General features: G+C 42.7%; 1 protein-coding gene across 3 annotated transcripts in view; it reads right to left on the reverse strand.

Moving 5' to 3' along the window:
• The window catches only part of MAGI3 (membrane associated guanylate kinase, WW and PDZ domain containing 3), a 73,211-nt gene that overhangs the window by 31,600 nt on the left and 21,301 nt on the right, over positions 1-20,310 (reverse strand). For all 3 annotated transcript variants that reach the window (XM_083812917.1, XM_083812919.1, XM_083812918.1), the window contains 2 exons: positions 3,928-4,044; positions 1,931-2,050 (listed from right to left, as the gene is read on the reverse strand). In XM_083812917.1, the coding sequence (XP_083669043.1) occupies positions 1,931-2,050; positions 3,928-4,044 (237 nt within the window). The remainder of the gene's footprint in view (positions 1-1,930; positions 2,051-3,927; positions 4,045-20,310) is intronic.

A 20,310-nucleotide genomic window follows, 5' to 3' on the forward strand; every position in this document is an offset into this window, starting at 1 on the left:
TACTCAAAAACTATTTATTCCTACAATGTGGTTTTGCTCATGATTATATTGTACATCAGAGAACAAGACGTTTAATTCAAAATTTCTATCCTGCCACAGGTTTTCAAAGAAAATGAATGATTTGTTATTTTGCACGGAATTCACTAATGCTCCAGAAAGAGACTTGGGGAACAGTCTTAGAGAAGTAAAACACTGAAGATCGATTGCTCTTATTCTGTATACTGATTAACTGACTTAGGGTAACGTACATTAATAGAAACATGCTGAAGTCAAAAAACAAAACAGTATGTGCAGAAACATAAAATATCTATTTGCATTAAAAAAATACAACTGATTTTTAAAATACAGTTCTACATTTTTCTACTGACAACATACACGCTGTTAATACAGCTCCATCTAAAAATGATTTGCAGTTAAGAAAAATAAACTGATTTTTTCTTCAGTATTTTCTTTCGAAACACAAAGATTGAGAATCATCTGTTGTTTTCTGGAAAAGAATTTCAGCAACTGACCTCTCTCCTGACTGCTCATATGATTTTTATTAGGGAACTGAGCACACAGCAAGAGAGCGTCCCAGAATTCCTGCTGGGTTCACATTTGGTGGCTGGATTTTGATTTGACCGTATTGAAAAAAAAAAAAAAAAGAGATAACTCAGGAAAAAAAAGTACCAGTTTACCCCAAATTTTCTTAGGAGATTTTCCCAGACAAGGCAATGTTATCTGACAGCATGCAGCATGAGATACACAAAACGAGGAGGTACAGAGCGTTTCACACAATCTTCTACTTCAGACATTTGTATTTTTTTGTTTTTTGACATATCAATCAAATTAATTCAAGTGCCATTAAAACCACCGCCTACCAGAGAAGTCCTCTAGCAGCATGCTTATAGCTATTTGTATTGTATGTCAAAATCAGGCAGCTTTATAATCTGGTAAACTCAGTTTAGCATCAATGAATGCTGCACATGCTCAGCATTTCTGAAAATTTAGTTGATTTCAAATACAACTACATATTTGAAAAAACCTTAAGCCAGATCATATTTCAGGATTTATAAACTTACATGAAAAAAAGCAATGTCATTTCTTCTGTTTAAAGTGTCAAGAGGTAAATTGCTCCATAGTAAAAAGCAACAGAACACAGGCAATCATTACTTGAAACACATCTGCAACAGGGGAACGCTCTATAGCAGTGCAAGGCTTCTGAGGGTTGAGCCAAACTTGTCCCTCCTCCCTCTTACTGTAAACAAAGATGGGTTTTGGGGCCAGCGCCCCCACCCCCACAATACAGCGATGTGAGGAACCTTAAAGTTATCTCTGGCTGCTATCTAACACTTTAAAACAAAAGAAAACAAAGCAAAGCAAAAGCCCATCACATGATGGCAGTTCCAGAACTCTGGATAATTGCTTCCTGATGGTTCAGTCCCCATTACATTTAAACCAACTTTGCTACAGATTTGGACAACAGAGTCTAGTGCTGTTCAATTTTTCACTGCAAAATCCTTTCTTCCTATGTATCAAGATTTCTCCTGCCTCCCGTTCTTTTGATGCATGCCTCTGAGAAGAATGTCTCTGTTGTCAATGGTTAAAAAAAACTATGAATTCCTTTATGACAAAATTCTACTAAGTACAGGCAAATATTTTCAGAACACTTCCTCAGAAATGCAACATGGAAAATAATCAGATCATGTAAGACTGGGCAGTAGGAGCAGTTGTGATGCAGTAGCAAAAGCAACGAAGAGCCCAAAGAGAGTTTCAAAACAAGACCTATAGTCCTCTCACATGTACTCCAATATTGCCTCTCTACTACTCTGAGAACCATCAAAGCGGGCAGGAAAAGTGGCATCTCGTGTGTGTGGGGAGCTGTGCTTAGACCACGATTTAGGGTAAGAGCACTGGATATTTATTCCTGTTCCAACAGTCATCAACATACCATCATACGTTCCACTTTCTAGCAAGGCTCCACTTTCTTCAAGTGCTTTGAACTGCTCAACAGGAATAAAATTATAGTCTACCCCAGGGACCTCCCCATCTCTGGGAGCCCTTGTAGTGCCTGGAAAGACAGAGAAAACACACTTGTAAGATACTTAAAATCCTTCTTGCTTACCAAATGCAGCCTGCTATCAAAATAAGTAAAATCAAGATATCTTATTTATTTTCAAGTTTTATACAATGATGACCTCATTCCACTACGGTAAGAGAACATGCAAGTAAGTGAACAATAACGTATAAAAACTAGGCCAATAGCCTGCATAGGAATAACAGTTATGATATGGAGAAAGGAGCAGGAAAAAAAAGCAGGATAAGGCGGTAAATGCTCATGGAACTGAAAACTTATGCTGTAGATGCTGACAGTGACCCGGGCCAGGCAGCAGCAGTCTGGGATTGTAGGTAGCTGTTTCACACCTGTGGTATTTTAATGCAGTTGTAGGGGTGTTTCATCTTCCCACTGTCTCGTGACCACACGTACCCATTCAGTAATTTTTGATGAGGTCAGTGTGACTAAGCATACTTGGTTATTGGGCCACCAAATCCATAACTGGGCACAAGAACTATTTTTTTAACCTTACAGTTGCGAGGACAATTCATCTGTACTCCAAACCCTGGCTATAGGTAAGCTTTTTCAAAATAATCAGTAAATTGCTGTATTAATGCAGAAATTCTCAAAGTTTTTATGTTTATAATTAAGGGACACACATAGTTATAACAGCTTAATTAAAGCTCTCCTGGTAAGGAATTTACTGATTCATTAAATTGCTATTAGGTTAAAAGCAATAAAGGGATACATCATTTGTTTCAGGGAGCAGCATGAACAAGAGCTGCTAGTAAATAAATTGCATTTCACCATGATTATTATCTTTTAAGAAATTCAGAAACTCTTGGGCATACTCAATACGGTAACGATACTAAACTGAGAACAGAATTCCTGTAGTTATAAAATGTCAGCTGACAAACTTTTATGTTTTTAGTGCAATTAATATTTAAATACAATCAGCGATGTGCCTTTCACTCAGTGAACCTCTGAGACAAAGTAAAGGATGGTTTCATGGTAATTTACAAATGAAATGGCACATTAGAGTGAAAACCAAAGACAGGACAGTCGGCAGCTGTCAGAGCATCCTGCGCCTTGCTATAAAGGTGCTTGCTATAAACCCTCACTCGTGGCAGCAGTAACCTTTAGGCACCTAGTTAAAGACAGGTTGGCACCTGCGCTGCTTGGACTGGGCGACGCTAGCAGATGCTCAGAGCAGAAGGGCTGGCACGACTGACAAGACCTAGGCCCACCCAGCTCCCTTGGCTAATTAAGCCTTGCTGTGACACCGAAGGCCACGCTTGCCCTGGTCCGTCCTCTTCTTCCTTGGCCAGATTCATGCTCCCTCTTGCTGCCACCTCCTCGCGCTTTCTTCTCAGGATTAGCAAACAACGGGTCCCCTGCACCTCCTGTCACTGCAACCCCTTCTGTACGTAGCCCCTCCTGCACCTCCCCACAGCTGTGCTACCTTGCCTAACTACATGCGGCCCTCTCCAGGTCTCAGCTGTGTGCAAAAAAAACAACACGTTGACAGAAAGCATGATGTGTTTGCACTGCTTGATCGTGCTGAGGAAGATCTGTTTCCCAAGTGGGAAATAATGTGGCCATTCCAACCCCAGCAATAACTGACAAACTTCCAATGAGCTAAAGAGAGGTATTCCTGAAATACTCTAAGCTTTGAATTCTCTATTTTTTGTTGTTCTGTTAGTCGATATTGGGAGTTACTTTTCATCACAACTTTAAGATATGAAGCTATTCTATCTAGCAAAGTCTTTTAACAAAGTTCCTGCTGAAAGGTAAAACTACAAACCAGATTAAGAAAGAAGACGTTTAAATCTCTTGAATTATGCGATGGTTAGCACAAACAGATCAAATGAGGCTGACCTTTACATACTTACAAGGGATGGTTCTCAAGTAGAGGTTGTCTCTGATCACTTGCTGGAGTTTATGGTCTATTGAGCCCTTCTGGAACTGAAGGCTCAAGTAGTGACGCAAGTCTTTGTTGATGACTTTTCCTTAAAAAATTAGAAAAAATAAAAAAATAATAACAACTTGTAAAAATTAAGCCAAAATTGCCAACAACAATGACATTTCACTACTATAAATATGTCAAAAAAAAAAAAGAAGAAAGAAGCAGCAGCAAGCCTTGGGTTGTTTTAAATGCAACAACTTCAACGGAAAATACATTATTAAAGCCTGATTCTCAGCTGGTGTAAATCAGGCCAAGTGATTTTAAGCATAACTGAGCAACAACCACCCAACCTCAGCATCTCCTAAACAAGACAGTGCCAATATTCTGGATGTGTTTTGAAATAAAAAGTATTAACATACAAAATCTATTACCAAAATTAAAACTCCCTACAGATAGAAAACTGCTTCAAAACATACACAGAGATAATATTTTCCATTCAATTTACTGCTGTTGTCTAAACACCTGAACTCAGTATTTTGTCACACGTGAGTCTACGTTCTTGGTATTACAAAAAGAAAATATTTTCTTTTTAAAAAACACCGCATGACAGAGGATTTTTTTACAATTATTCCTTTGCAATACTTCTGTCAGGTATCATTAGCAAATCTGTCATATCGCTAGATAGCCATGGCCCCTTTAGCACACAAATAACTGAGCTCTTGTGTTACTGCTTCATCCCTCTGACAGAAGGGTACAAAACAATCTTTTGTACCCTGTCATCTTCCCAGAAAGCACATTAAATAGGGTTCGGTGACCCTGATAAATTTAAGTTACGTACTATAGCAGAACACTCAGGGCTTCGGGGAAAAAGGCTTTTAGTCTTTGTCTTTAAGAACCAATACAGGAGATGGCCAGTAGCATGCCTATGCTGGTGTATCTCAATGGGAACAAAAATTGGAATGGTCCGTACTTATTTTAAGTCAGCAACAGGTTATGAAACTTAAGAAAACTGCCATATGAGTGATTTTAAAAGGGGCCTCTGAAGTCTGCTGAGACCCAGCTGCTGAAGAAACCACTTCAAAGTGCCAAAGAGAAGGGAACGGGGCATCAGACACACGTCAGTCTTAACACAAAGCTCATCTGCACCTTAAAACCAGGCTTATTGTTCTTATACTAAATGTCAATCTGGTGGGTGCGCTGCACAAAAATCCCTTCCACTACTACCAACAGTATTTTCCCAAACCATGTTGTCACTACAGCAAAGTTCATTGCACATTTTCATCTTGCAAGTTTACACCCCCCTTCTCCATACATAACACATCAGTAATTCTATGCATCACCTACTAGTACCAGCATTGTTGGGTTTGTTTGTTACATTTAAAAAAACAAAAAAACTTAAGCAGTTTTAAGTCCTTAACAACTTAACAACATAATGTGGTGATCTGTCTGGAAGAACAAATGACACACAAAAGAATACAGTGGGTATGACAAAATTTATGTGGCTGAACTTCGAACAAAACGCTGAAAAATGTGATAAGAGAACAGATTATTCTTAACACTGAATCTTGTTCAGTAAAGGAGAACTTACGATTTAAAAAAAGCTAAAATTGGTTCTGTAACATCATCAAGAACTAGTTAGAAAATATAGGTAACATGCGGGGAAATCTAAAGTATTCACACGTCTTGACATTTAAGGAAACACCTTGCCTACAGTACTGAAAACCGATTTCCAAACAATCCTGTGTTGAAAATAATCTTCAGCAATTTTCCTGTTCAATTTCCCCACGTTCTACTAAATACGTAATTGCAATGCCAGTAAGATCCCGGGACATCTCAACTCCAGGACCCGACAGGAGCAGTGCCCGGGAGTTCCACGGGACCTTCTCGCCACGCCAGGGGCAGGCAGGCGCCTTGTAAGCGTCTCTCAAACGTCGCCTCGTCTGTCACCATTCGCCAACAGCCAACTGCCCGTCAGGTAGCGTCCCCTCTTCCATCCAAGCAAAACAACGGAATGGTGGAGAACATTCAGAAGGAAAACCGTGCCAGCTTACCTACCAGCCCTCCCTTTGCAGAGGTCTGCCATACAATGGCCTAAACCAGAAAGCGACCGAAAGAGACCCGAAGCCCCCAGAGGAACGAGCAGAAAGCCCACCGCACTCACACCTCCCGCAGCACACGGAGCTCAGGCCGTGCTCGGCTCTAGCCCTCAGCTCCAAAGTCTATTTCTCACCCTCATTTAATTCAGTCATTTATTTTAAAACTACATTCAGAAACATAAAAAGCATCCTACAGCATTAAGAAGACCCCACAGCATAATCCTCACAGCTTGCCAGGAGTAAAACAAATGATAAATAATTACCGCTAATGGGGGCGGAGTGAGCAGCACAACCCTCTGTGCCCTGCTCCTTCCCAAAGAGGAGACCCGTGGTAACGTGCAGTGCTCCCCTGGGTTACGCGTTCTCTGCTGTTAGGACAGCAAGCCCTGAGCTGAATTCCCCATTTTGCCATCACGAGCCTTTCTTTACAAAGCTTTGGGTTTGCTTCCTGCAGCATAATGAGCAAAACATGTCATGGAAAATGAAAACAAATGGTGTAATCTCCAGCAAGAAAAATATTTTCCATTTGTTACCACAAATCTCCTCATTGTTTGTGGACAAGATGGTTTCTCAACATTAAAAAATGTTTTACCACTGAAGCGGTCCATCCGTCTCCCTGCCAAAGCCAGATCTATAGCACTGCACTTGAACAACACGAGCACATCTCACTTAGGCAGATCAATACGCGCGTATTTCACTACGGCAGATGAATCTGGTTGTTAACCATGTTCAGAGTGCTGCATGTAGAAAAAACTTGGCAAGAGGTAAAAATCTGAAATGGACGTAGACTTGCAGAGGCTTATTCACTGATCTCCCCCTCATCGTGTTTTAAAATTTAAGAGCTCATAAGCCCTTTTCAATAAATACAACTCAGTCCCAAAAAAAGGAAAACCAAAGCTGTTAGTAAGGCTATGCCGACATTACGGGGTTAATCTTAACACTAAAAACCTTGCACATCAGACTGCATTCTGAGACCAGGAAGACTAAGCTGAAGATTGAAAGGACTGCCGGAGGAAAATAGGAGAAAGTCAAACAACATACTAGGCAGCGAGAAAATGATAGGAGGTCACGTGGAGAACCGTATGCATTAGAAAGTAGAAAAATAAAGTAACAGCGAGGATGCTTTAGGCAACCTCTAGGGCTTGTTCTTATGTAAAAGGCAGTTATTTCCTCCTTCTGGAGTTTAACATGCTGCTTTACATCGCTTCACATGGGCTTCTCGGAAGACCTCACGTATCAGACTCTGAAACGACCTAATAAATGCAAGGTTGCTGCTTGTTGTGCTGCTCAGCTGTCTCTTTTGGATGACACATGAAACACAGCGGCCAGTCGAGAGGAATAACGTACTTTATACCATTCGGCTCTCTAAGATGAACAGGCACAAGCCTCTTGCTTTCAGATTTAATTTAAATTAACCACAAGGGAACTGTTTACGTGAGGATATATACACTGCAGTTCAGCAAGGAAAACTAAGCTACTATGAAGGACAAAAAAAGGCTTGAGTAGCACCGCAGCAAAATAGAGTGCTGCGAAGCACAGACGCAAGCATGAGCGAGAGAAACAGAAGAACAGGGGCAGCGGCTTTCATTTCGCTCGTCTCCTCACAAACTGCACAGGTGAGAGCCGCTGTTGCTGCTGACCCGAGCAGGGCGACCAACTGGGAGCCGTGGTTAGAGCCAACCTGCCATGGCAGTGATGAAGCGTACCCGGTACAAACAAACGCGTACTGCTACTGCACTGCTAGAAGTCCATACAAAGAAGTCCAGTTCTGAACTACCAATGCTGGTAAAACAGCTAAGGTGAAAGTTTTAACAGGCAAGTAATTGCTAAGAATTCAGTCCGTGAGGATTTTATGTCGCTGCCCAATGATAAGCGACAGCAAAATAATTTCACAAGCATTTCTGAACAGCGCTGCTAATCCACGGACCACCTGACATGCGCCCGCACAAGTCACTTTGAAGGCCTCGTGGAAACGCCACGCTTCCTCTCAAAAGACACCGAGAACTATAAAAGCAGATTTCCACGGCTGCAGCTCGTTCGAGGCACGCCACTTCCCCGCTAGGTCGCAAAGCCGCCGGGGCTGTGCCCTCACCGCGAAGTCGGGCCTGAGGGGGCGGCTGCGGAGCGGGGATCGCGGCCCCGGGGCCCGCAGGCGCTCGGCGCGGGTCCCGCGGGCGAAGCGGAGGGGCCCGGCCCGGCCCTGCCCGACGGGGCCCGGCGGCTCCGGGCCGCCCCCTGCCGGCGGCGCGGGGCCCATCCCGCCGGGCCCAGCCAAGCGGGCCCAGGCCGCCCGCCCCTCGCCGCGGCCTCCGCGGGGTCCCGGGGCCGCTCGGGCCGAGACGAGGCGGCGGCAGGCGGCGGGGCCGGGCCGGGCCCCGGGGCGGGCCGGTGGAGGTGCGCGGGCGCCCGGTCACAGCGCCTAAATCCCCTCAGCCCCCCCCCGCTCCCCGGATTAACCTCACGCAGCAGCGCCTAAGAGGGTTTTGGGGGGCATTAAAGAATGACAACGGCGCGGATTAGGTACCGCCACATAAATTATTTTGCTGCATGGGCAGCGCTCGCCAGAGGCTTCGAGCAGCCCGTACCCGCCAGAGCTCCAGGTGAAACACACCGAGGGGCAGCGACACGGCTAAAGGGCCTTGCTCAAAGGCAGCCAGCTGCAACAGGAATTGTCTGGGCTGATCAAATGGAAAACTTCCTATTTAATTAAATCTAGGATATTATTACATAAAGTAAGATTAATTGATCTTTGACTTGAGTATGCAAAAGCCATTTAAAGACACTTGCAGGTACACAAACCAGGTACGTCGCTCTAGGACACCGAAGTTATAATTAGTGTGCAAGACATTAAATGTATGATACACCCCGGCAACTACTCACAGCTGATAATCCAGCACGAGTTACAGATCCAAATACATGGCATTCACTGCATACAATGTTCTTCCTAAAAGCATGAAGAAGAATCACAATATTCACAGAACAAGCAAAACAGAAGACGGAAAAGCTCAGCAGTAACAGCAGGTTTAGTAACTCACATCACAAGGCTGCCCACCTAGCAAACATTCTGCTGCATTCTCAGCACAACACGTAGGAGGTTCAAATTACTTCAATTAAAGATGAAAGAGAAGGCAAAATTTTGAGAATGTCTGACCTACTTAGCAGGTGCAGCTTAGCTAAGATTGCGGGGCAGAAATACAGATAGAGTGCTGTGTAGAAATCGGCTTTTCCTTCATGGCAGAAGAGGAGGCAACAGTCCTGGGACTGCCACGGAGCACGGCTTGGCAGCTGCAGACCACTGAGAGCTCCACGCACGCACCTCCACCAAGCACTTCCCCGTCCCTCGTCGGGGCAGTTCAAACCAGACACACGGACCAAAGGTTTGGACACTGCCTGACACGAAGAGAGGAGCTCACTAGAAAAATTCAGGTCAATAAGAAAGTCAAGGTGGCGACCAGATCTGGGACAGCCATCAGTCCGGAACAGATATCCTGGTCCAGATATGGGCTGATCTCCAATCGAAGCAATTTCTGCTTATTCACTAGGTAACAACAACTTCTTAAAAGAGCAATCAGCTGCTGCATTATTTTCTAGGGGACAACGAGAATGAAAATCACTGGGTTCAGTAGACAAAACTTAATAAGCACCTATATGCTACCCAGCAATTACAGGCTGCTTTGGAGTTAGGTTGCTGCAGGACATTCAGAAGACTAAAAGCAGATAATCACCTCAGGAATGTGACATGTGCGCTTCTGCTTGTTTGCCTTTTAACGAGACTCAAACAGCAGTAGGTCCACACTGCTCTGCTCGGAAAGTCTAAATTAATCACGTCTTTTGATTGCCAGATCTGACATCAGAAACTGTCAACCACTTACTGATGTTGAGTATTCAGCTGAGATTCTCCGAACGGCTACAGTGGGCAGGCTTTTTGGCTGAGATATCATAAGGGCATCTTGATTTGCTGTACCACTTCGGTTACGGGTAGTGACATTTAGGTTAGGTAGTGACATTTGTCCTAAAACAGAAATCTGTCAAAAGACCTAAGTTTTCCTTTGCACAATGAACAGAATAGACAAGGTAAAGAATGGAACTTGATTTTCTAGAACGAGAGGAGAGAGAAGATGTGGGAGAAGAGCCAAATACATAAAAAGCATATATATATATATATATTTAATTTGAAGTGCAATTGATGTATTTACAAACACAAAACAACAACAACAAAACTTAGATTATTAAAGGCCATGAAAAAAAGAGCAAAAATATATTGTAATCTGTTCTGGCAACAGACTTTTCACCTTCTCCCTCAACGCAAGACTTTCTGGAGATTTAGATTGGGAGCAGACATAGAGGAGACATCAAGAGCTGAGCTCTCCTGAAATTATTGCCACTGCTATCAGCAGAGGGAGAATCAGAGAAAGATTTGGGAAAGTTGTTGGATAGGAAAAGGAAAAGCATCCTGAGGAGACCGGTTCAGCAGCGGCTTGGGGCCTCGCCATAGTGGTGGCCTCACTCCGCGCCCTCATCACGTGGCAGCTCCGCTGCACTTCTCCCTTGGGTCTGCACGGCGGAGGTGCGACGCGTGCAGCAGCCCTGTGCTCTGTTCAGGATACAGAAGTGCCGCTCCCACCATCTTCCTGGGCAGCACGTCCAGGATCCAGCCACCTCATGAAATTCTGCAGAACTGCAGCAAATAGCTACGTTTACAAGATTCATTTTACAAATCCCATCAAAATAACAGTGCAAGACGAGGCTGGAACAACTGGCAAGGTTGGGAAGCCCCAAAGCATCGGCACAGGAGGGAGGAAGCAGGATGGGCAGAGAAGAAAGCTGGATGAGAAGCTGCAGGACCTGCCTGTGCAGCACAGTAGGGAATGTAATTCCTCCCAGCAACACAACTAATCCATAAACTTTAACTACAATAGCAAACCTTGTTTCTTTGCACTATAAAGAAATCATGGTGAAGAGCATTTGCTGATTACCTGCTGCGCGAATGTTACTAGTGTCAATCTTCTTTAAGGAAAATTGAATTAAGGATCTTTCATGGAACTGAACTATGGCCGTGTCATTAAAGATATTCTGCAAATTCAGAAAAAGTACAGGGTAAGCATGTCAGATTCATCTAATTACATGCACATGATAGATGTACAACAATTCACAGAATAATTTACATAGGGTCTTTTGTATATAAAATCTTAAGACATGTCATAGCTGCAAGAGCCCACTAAACTAGACTCGTTTACTATTTGAAAGCTGAAAAAATATTAAAAGATTTATTTTGAAAGGCTTATTTAATTGGACTTTGTTACAGGCTGTCCAACAAAATCTTGATAATATATTTACAGAAATTATGGTAGAGAGAAGCCTTACAGTCTTAATAAACCATTTAGCATAGCTTTCAAAATACTTAGAAGTTTGTTGTACAAACTTCTGAAATAAACGAAAAAATTTTTCTCCAGATTTAAGAAATAAGGTTGCCACAAACTCAAAAATATGTACATCCCACTTCACTTTGGCTCCTCCAATTTTTGTTAGTAACCTGGCATTAATTTCACTCTTTAATTTCTACTAATGTCTGCCTGCAAAACCAGGAACCAGAATAAGCTACTTGCTTGGATCTGAAGGCAAAGCACACGTTTACTGAAGGTACTTTGGCTTTTCCAGGGCATTTTCACCTGAGCTGCATCACACCACCCCTTTGAAAGCAGCATTAAGTATCAAAACATAAAATGCGCTCAGAAAACACCAGTAAATTTGAGTTTTGACTTGTTAAGCCTACAGATTTAAGAGATTGCTCATCGCTAAAAATGATCTAAGGGGTGATCAACACAAGCCTTTGCTGAACATTGCCTTAAGATCTTCAGTGAACGTGGTGACTGATTCAGGGAGACTGTTTCTCAGTTCTCATTCTTGACCATCATGACATATACTGTGTTGTAGTGCTTCCTTGAAATCTTATAGTGGTGGAAACATTCCACCCAATATACGAGTCCCGTGTTGGGAAACCTATGCAAGAATAATTTGACTTTGTGTTTACTTATGAACTTTTTCATTAAAAGCATTTTAACTTCTGAAGATAACTAAAATATGGTTTGAAAGGTACATCCCTAAACAATCTTTAATAAATACAAAAAGCATTGGCAAATAATGCATGGTTTATTCTGAAACAACAAGCAGAGCTGAAAAGGACAAGTGATGAAATGTGAACAGCGGGAGCCTGTATTCTATCCTTCAGTTTTTTATTTTTGGCAGTATAGGAACAGCAAAATCAACTGTAACAGAAGCCTCTAGATAGTGAATGTCTGTGGCTGGGATCCTCATCTACCACGAGAAAAATCCATTGTTTAGTGCAGAAGGAAGAAGAAAGAAAATACTGGCAGAACATAATGGCATTTACAGGGATTCTTTCAGTGCCATTTGGTTGGTATATGAAAATAACACTTGTTACCCAACTAACAATTGCCTCAGTTTGCAAATAGATGTGTCATAGTTGACAATCTTGGAAACAAGGAATAAGGACCCAGCATTATGAATCCAAAAGGTTTTTCACAGATGAAAGAAGCATCTGCTACCATCTACCAAGCGCATCCTCTGCCCAGCTCCACACAGGATGAAGTCGATGGTGGGAAAGACTCCTCTGCCCCTGCCCACAGCCCGGGTGGCAGCTCCTGTCTAACCACAAACAGCAAGAAATACAGCTTTTCCTTAAACCACCTGAAGGTAAAAGCATTTACCTCACATTCCAGAACACATACCAAACGAATACAGCATCAGTAAGGCTCGAGCTAAAAGCCTTGCACTGCAGGGGCTCTGGTGGCAGAGCACCAGTGGAGCACCTTCCTCCGACCTGTTCAGGTGCTGCCAGCAGCTCTTGCAACAGCGTAACGCGGCTTGACCGTGATGTGCGCCAACTGTAAACTGCAGAAGAAGTTGTAAATTAAGTCCAGCTGTATCTGGAAACATGTAGGTAGGAAATCAACATATAAATGCACTACCAGACTCAAAACCTAAACATTTTGAAATACACTAATATAATTACCTGACTCTCCTTCATCACAGCCCAGCACACTTTTGTCAAGAGGCACTCACCTCTTCATGAAAGTGTAGTATATTTAGTGGGGTTAACATGAAACATGTATTTCAAAAAAAATGAGAGCTGATGAGAAATGCTGGTAATTACTGGTGGACAACACATTCAATTCATTATTTTTCAACGAATGCTATTTTTTCTTTTGCACATCTCATTAAATCTACAGACATTCTCAGCCTGTGCATGGTTTCCGTGAAATGACAGCAGGCATCATTTTAAGTTTGTTCTACGTGATGCACTGGTAGCAAAAGCATAGCCTGATACATTGTCTGCCTACAGCATTAAGGATTTTTAAAATGAAAATCCTTTGAGTGAAGAACTTCAAACTTTCAGATGCCAGCTTCAAATATAATATTATCAGATATAATTACAATAATACATTGCACACACACAAAAATCCATTAACGATGGAAATAGAGTCAGGAGAATTACAAATGGGTAGGCTTTTCTCTGATAACGCCAAGTATTTTAGTGTAGCTATTATTAAATAGGAGAATGGCAAAGCACAAAGAACTGTACAGCTGTTTCTGATATAAGATCAGAAACTGAAGGAGATATGAGTAGAACTCAAATGATTTAAAATAATGAATGGGTTTCAAATAAAATGCAAACATAACCATTTCCTTCAACTTAACAGTGGGGAAGAAAAATGCAAAAAGAACTTTCCACAAGAGAACAGTTTGACCTTTTACATAATGTATGGAGACTTTCTTCTCTCTTTGATTTCATATTTTCTTTAAAAAAAAAAAAGCCCTGAACAGATCAACAATCTTTCACCTATTTATAAAGATTTGCTCTTATTTGAATACATATTTTAATTCTCTATTTTTCTCAAGATGCTTCCCACACTTTACTGGGAGGCAGCATGTATCACACATCATTCATGGGAAAGATAGAGTGTTTTACAACTTTCTGAAACAACCACAATTCAAGAGAATTTGCTTTTAATTACTGTAGGGTAGTACCTAAAAGCAAAGACGTACATCTTTCCTACTGCTCCCAGCTCTCAGAACAGTATTTTGTATTTTGATACTACAAGATGGTTGCGGGGCAAAAAGTCAGTGGAAGAGTTTCTGTGCGGAAAGTCACCCCTGAGATACTGCTGTTTATACACCAGATTAAGCCGTACTTGCAGGTCAGCAGGGAAAAACCATGATTCTCTCTGGCTACTGCTGGAGCTGCCCTTTTCCCTTGCCTCCAGCACTGCTCTGCTTGTTCCTGTCCTCATTTTTAGCAGTCCCCACAGTACTTCATCTGCTGAAATGGCACATGATTTCCATCTCAAATAAGATGTGTTCGCACTGATGACAGAAAACAAGAATCCAGATAAAGTGCCTCTGTCACTGCCCGGTTTGAAACAGAGAAAAGGACTTACACGGATATCCAGAAAGATCAATGAACACAGCTTGAGAGCTTGAAACACCTCACAAAGCAAAACTTAGATTCGCAAGACGTAACTACGCTTCTGAAAGACAGAAACGCAAAGCGTGAGAGACGGCAGGTTTTTGACTTCTCCACAGAAGGTGAATACAAGGCACAATTAGCAGGACAGAATGCGATGCGCTGGGGGGATCGTGCTGCTGATGAAGCCTGTATGGTGACACTGCACAGGGCTGAAGCATATTAAAGGAGCACGCCACAGAAACGTAATGGGACATCACAACAACTAGAATTGGTAATACACAAACTTGTTCAAAAATGTTATAATACTGGGTTGTACTAATAATAGCACTGACTACTTTATTAAGGCTTCCTAATCACACACTCAATCTCTTGCTGAGTTTTAATCAGTGCATAAATGACTACACCTACAGAGGCTGTCTGGCAGGAGTAGTATCTGTCGCTGCTACTCTTATACTGTGAGCTACAAAATCAGAATCCTCTGTAGCTGTTAGAGGTTATAATAATACGTTAAAAAATATAAAAAATAAAATAAAATAACCCCCCACCCCATACGCAAAGACAAGCACCCAGACAGAAGTGAATTTCCTCAGGATAGCTGTGGCTTGTTTTTCCCAATTTATAAACAACCTGCCACTCATTTCCTTAAATTTCCAATGTGTGGGGTTTTAGTATATTCACACTAGAGAAAATGATTTATTGAGACTGCAAGGAAACAATTTGCTCTGGAAAGCAGAGTTAACATACACAACTGAACAGAGCGTTGTCTCAAAACTGTTCTAATGCTAATTCTTCCCTTTGATAACCTGCAGCTGATGTGTAAATTTAAAGTTACCAAGCACTTAATGAGTGTTGTTTAAATAGCCCACCCTAAGAAAGGATTCCAAACAGGGCACTTTTACAGGTTAACCTATTGCAGCGTTGGGCAACAGCTGTCTGCCCTGGTGTTTGCCCTAAGTGAGCGTCACATTTCACATACAGACATATATATAACATACCATATCTTATTGCTTAAGCAGCGTGAAGTTCTATAGAATGACACATTTCAGTCATGTCCCCAAAGAAAAATGTCCTTGCAGCTGCTCTGTGTTACACAAGCGATTTAATCTGTTTGGGACTTGGCATTGTTTTCCCAGCAGAAGGGTACATGTTCACATGCCAAGACTTTTTTTTTTCCTTTTTTTTTTTTTCTTCCCAGCGTGCTCTGATTAGAACTTATTCAAATAATATACAGGCTTATTTTTAGCCTGCTTTTCATAGGAAGCAAGACGTGCAATTATACTGTGCATAATTTCTAGGCCCACTAACCTATTTCAGTCTGGAGATTGGCGGAGCAGAGTTTGACAGCGATACCGTGTTTCTGTTCTCCTGAGACACAGCAAACCCCTCCGGTGACTCAGCACCGCAGCCAGCAGCAGCTCGCCGCAGAGCTCGCCACTCGGCTCCGGCCGCGAGCAGCAGGGCGAGCTCCCTCCTGCCTGCCCTCAGCCCGGAGCCCACGGCAGCCTGGGGACACCAGACCCATCCCAACGTCCCCGCTTCACGTCGCTTTAACACAGCTGTTCTCGTTGAGAGCCCAGTCCATTTCCACAAGCTAGCTCATGCCGCTTACGTTTCCTTGTTGAACAGACAGCTCTGTCCATACCAACTCGGGCTAGAGATTTGCTCTCTTACCACAAAAAAACTATTCGCGTACAGTTCAGCTTTGCACACTGGGATCAGATCGGCCACAAAAAATGAAGAATCACCATGAACCGCATCCAAAACTGGCATTTTTCATCCTCTCAGCTTCCTCTCCCTACTGTCTCCAATTGTTCCTCACTCATCACTGACCTTTGTGGAGCAGAGCCATTTACACAATTTTTTTTTTTTTTTTTTGAAAAGACAGGGATAGCAGCTACCTTATTTTCCATCTGTTACACTCTGGTCTTCTTCCTCACTTTTAAACCAATAAAGCCCATTTCAAGCTATGTGTACCCAAACCCCAGGGCCAGGGGGGCAGCGACTGCAAGACTGTGAGCACTGCCCTGGGCTCGGACAAGCGCAGAACGGGCAGGGTCTGCCTGCCACGCACCCACCACAACTCATGTGGCAAGCAACAGAGCCGCAACACGGCTGATGGGAGAGAACTCAATCTTCTCAGACAGGCTTTTCAAGGAATTCAGGAAATCCCAGCATTTCAAAGCACAGGCTGTGACATTCCCTAAGGATAGCTGCTGCTATGCCAGAGAGAGGCAGTGCAGCAATAAATTCAAGCTCCAGAGAACACCGCGGTGCCTCGCTGCGCTCCCAAGGACTCCCAGGAATTTAAAAATATCAGCGTTAAGTTCTAGGTCAGCCCTCCTCTGCATCAAATGAACAAACGTGCTGTGGTCACAGCCGTATTGATTACAGACATCTCAAAGTTTAATTGGAAAACAACAACAACAACACCTCCCACAAAAAGCTCCCTTTGTCTAACGTGTACACTCAGCAAAATCCCTTTAACTCCAGATGTGCACTGGCCATTACTAACACTAATGCCTGACTCACGCACATTTCACATTTCTCTCAATTTTGGAACTGAGGGAAGCGTTATTCAGTCTGCCACAGCAACTAAGGATCAGGATACACCAGCGTGTACTGTAACTCTTGGTAAGAAGCGAAGAGCATCTACCAAAGCAAAGTCCCTACAACCGCCCGGAGACTGAGCATACGGAAAGCCAACACGCGCTGCCGCAGGAGTGAAGGCTGCGAAGTGTTTCTTATAGATGTCCTCTTTTACATAAGCCTGGTTGGAAGGAAACAGGTTTGTGTTTCTCACAGATTGTTCAACACATTTCTCTGCAAAAACAAGCCAGTTAGAGGAAAGTATAAACGGTGACATTTTAAAGTTCTGGCATAAACAGCACTGCAACTTTTAGATTGCCTAAGTCATACCAATTTCATAAAAATAAAATAAGAAAAAGACTTCCTCTCAAAACACAACCTACAAAGCAGCATTTAGTGTCAACTGTAGTTAAGTCAAACCCGTAAGGAATCCAAAAAGACTTAAATTTTTTTCCCCAGAATGCCTCTGCAAATGTACTGAACATCCACTATCTAGCTTTATTGCAAGTGTATCCAAACCACACAGTGTTACTAACAGTAACCTAAAAGACAGAAAAAACACAAGACCTACCAGCATCTTTCAAAATACTTCCAATCTGGGAAATAAGGCAATTCTCTCTTTCACCTGTATGCAGACTTCAGCCACGAACACTTTCCGTCATTTCCTCGGCACCACGTCTATGGGGGAAGCTGCAGCGGCAGAGCCAGGAGGCAGCCCAGGGCCCGTGCCACCAGGCTCACCGGGGTCTGCTCCGGTTCAAAGCTCAGCCCCGGAGCAGCCACAGCCACCCATCACCCTCACGAACCTCACCGACTTCATTCAGTGAACTAGAATTTGTTCTAACTTAATTTTGAACATCTTCTGCAAGGAAAATTGTGTTTATGATCTTAACAGCATGTTGTCAAAGTAATCATGTAAGGAAAGAACATTTCTCTATGCGTTGATCCTTGTGCAGTGTTAAAAATGAAAGGAATTTATCTTATCCCTCACACAGTATATCCTATTATCTCATCACTGTTCATTTACTATGATTTATTTTCAGTTATGGCACCCAGGATTTTCAATTAAATAAGAAATACTGCTTTCTCTGGAAAGAGCATGCAAGAAGAGCTAAATGCCAGCAAAGAGGACCTGCTCAGCTTTTGGGATTCCATTGCTTTCTAGCAAAGTACAAACAAGAACTGAAATATGACAGACTCCTAGCTCATCCTAGCACAACACTTCCCTGCAGAAGTCCAACTACGATGCAAGGCGCAGATTGGAGCAGTCAGCCCGGTGCAATTACACCGAAGGTGCTGACTCGTGACCTCCAAAGCAGGTCGGGAGCAGTGCACATCATTGCTGCTGACAGCTACTGCCTGTTCAGAAGAGCCGCCAGAAGCGACTCCACACTCGCCTCCGCAGTTCGGCCTATTAACTGGAATTACTAACAAACGCAGGCAGGTGATACAGCCCTACTCCCTCCTGCCACCCACCTGTGCTGCGGGAGAGGCGAGGTGAGGCAGATACCTGGGGTCAGCTCCTGCCGTGAGCACCCACTGCCAGCACCCGCTGACAGAATCGCGCTACGGTGAGGTCAAAGGGACCCGACCCTGCAGATCACCCGGGCTGGCCCCCTGCCCAAGCAGGGTCCCTTAGAGCAATTGATTCAATTTAAATCTGCACCTATGGAAACTTCCAGGTGGACTGTGCACAGGACTTCAGTGCAACATGCTCAGTATGTCTGATTCACAAAACCACACTCCGAAAACATGGGTTAATTCCTTCATTTAACTTTAAAATCTAAAGCACTCTCCTCCCATAATCTATTTGCATGAAAACACATCTAAAGATCAAGCAAATTGCCAAAGTAGCTATTGTGGAATCTCATTTGTTCCTCAGCACCGCTGGACAATAACTAGAAGATATCTGCAATAGCAGAAGCCAAACACAAGCTAAGAAGGACCAACAGTACTGTGCTGTCACCACTTGATTTCTGTGCTTCTGCAGGGAGGAAAATTAAGTTGTAAGTAATTACGCAACCCATTAATACCACAAACCACACAGCACACTAATTATGACATTTCAAAATACATTAAAAAATTAGAAAATGCATATTTATTCTAAACCAGGATTTTGAAGTTCTCTTCCACAGTTATTCCAATGAAATGCTCAAATTTAGCAGTATCTTAACCTGGCATGTCTGGGGAAATGCTGACACTAAAAACCATACCCTCTGAACAATGCAAACAAAAGGCTCTCTCCTTTTTCTAGAGAGAAATGTAATTCAGAACTAACATTCAGAGATTTCTGTAAATACTTCTTCAACCTAATAAATTCCCTCATACCCAACTGCTAAAAAGCAGTGTTATAGTTTCTGAAGTTGCTTAAAAGCAACTTACAAGCTTGCTATAAATTTGCTCTTCAGACTGTTATAACCTGTGATGAGTAACCCGTGAGAAAAACAGGTGCAGGGGGTAAAAATGGAAGGGTGGCAACATTCATAGACTAGCGCAAACTAAATCATTTCTCTAACGAGAAATAAAAGGCACTGCAGAAAAAAATATTCCAGAGGACAGACTACTGTACCTGCAGCCACAGCTCTGCTATATATATAGCCAGAAGGTCGTAACGATCTTTATCTTCCTCCTTCACACGCGCTCACCCATATAACAATGGCAACACGGACTTCACCTCAAACTTCACAAGTTAACTTCAGGTGGCTGCCTGTCTTTTTGTCAGTTCCTGTGTTTGCTGGTGTTAACTAAACATCTTTACCTAACAGCAAGTAAAAACTCTACAGTACTTATTTTCCCTTTCTCACAGTCACTCTGTCATTCAAATGAGGATGCACCTCATGCTTAGGAAACAGAAGCGTTACATTTTACTAACAAAGGGTTAAGGACTTTAAGTCAGTTCAACTGACCTTGGTATGACTTACCCACAACAGTCAGCTCTTCACTAACACAGATGGTTGAACTGATGCTGCCAATGTTTTAAGCTCAGAAAATGCTTTTAATTTTTTTTTTATTATTATTATTATTATTTCCTCATGCTGTGTTTACTGTTTTACATATGCCTCTGACTGCCAAGGAATTGTTAACTAATCACCATGAGATTCATTTTGTTAATGCACAGCTGGGTACTTGGTCATGCAACATCTGCTTCTCAGCATTTCTGCTTTTCCTTATCTATTAGGAGTTACTAAGAAAGCAGCCT

Source organism: Anser anser (assembly GCF_964211835.1).
Source record: "Anser anser genome assembly, chromosome: 27".
Lineage (NCBI taxonomy): Eukaryota > Metazoa > Chordata > Aves > Anseriformes > Anatidae > Anser > Anser anser.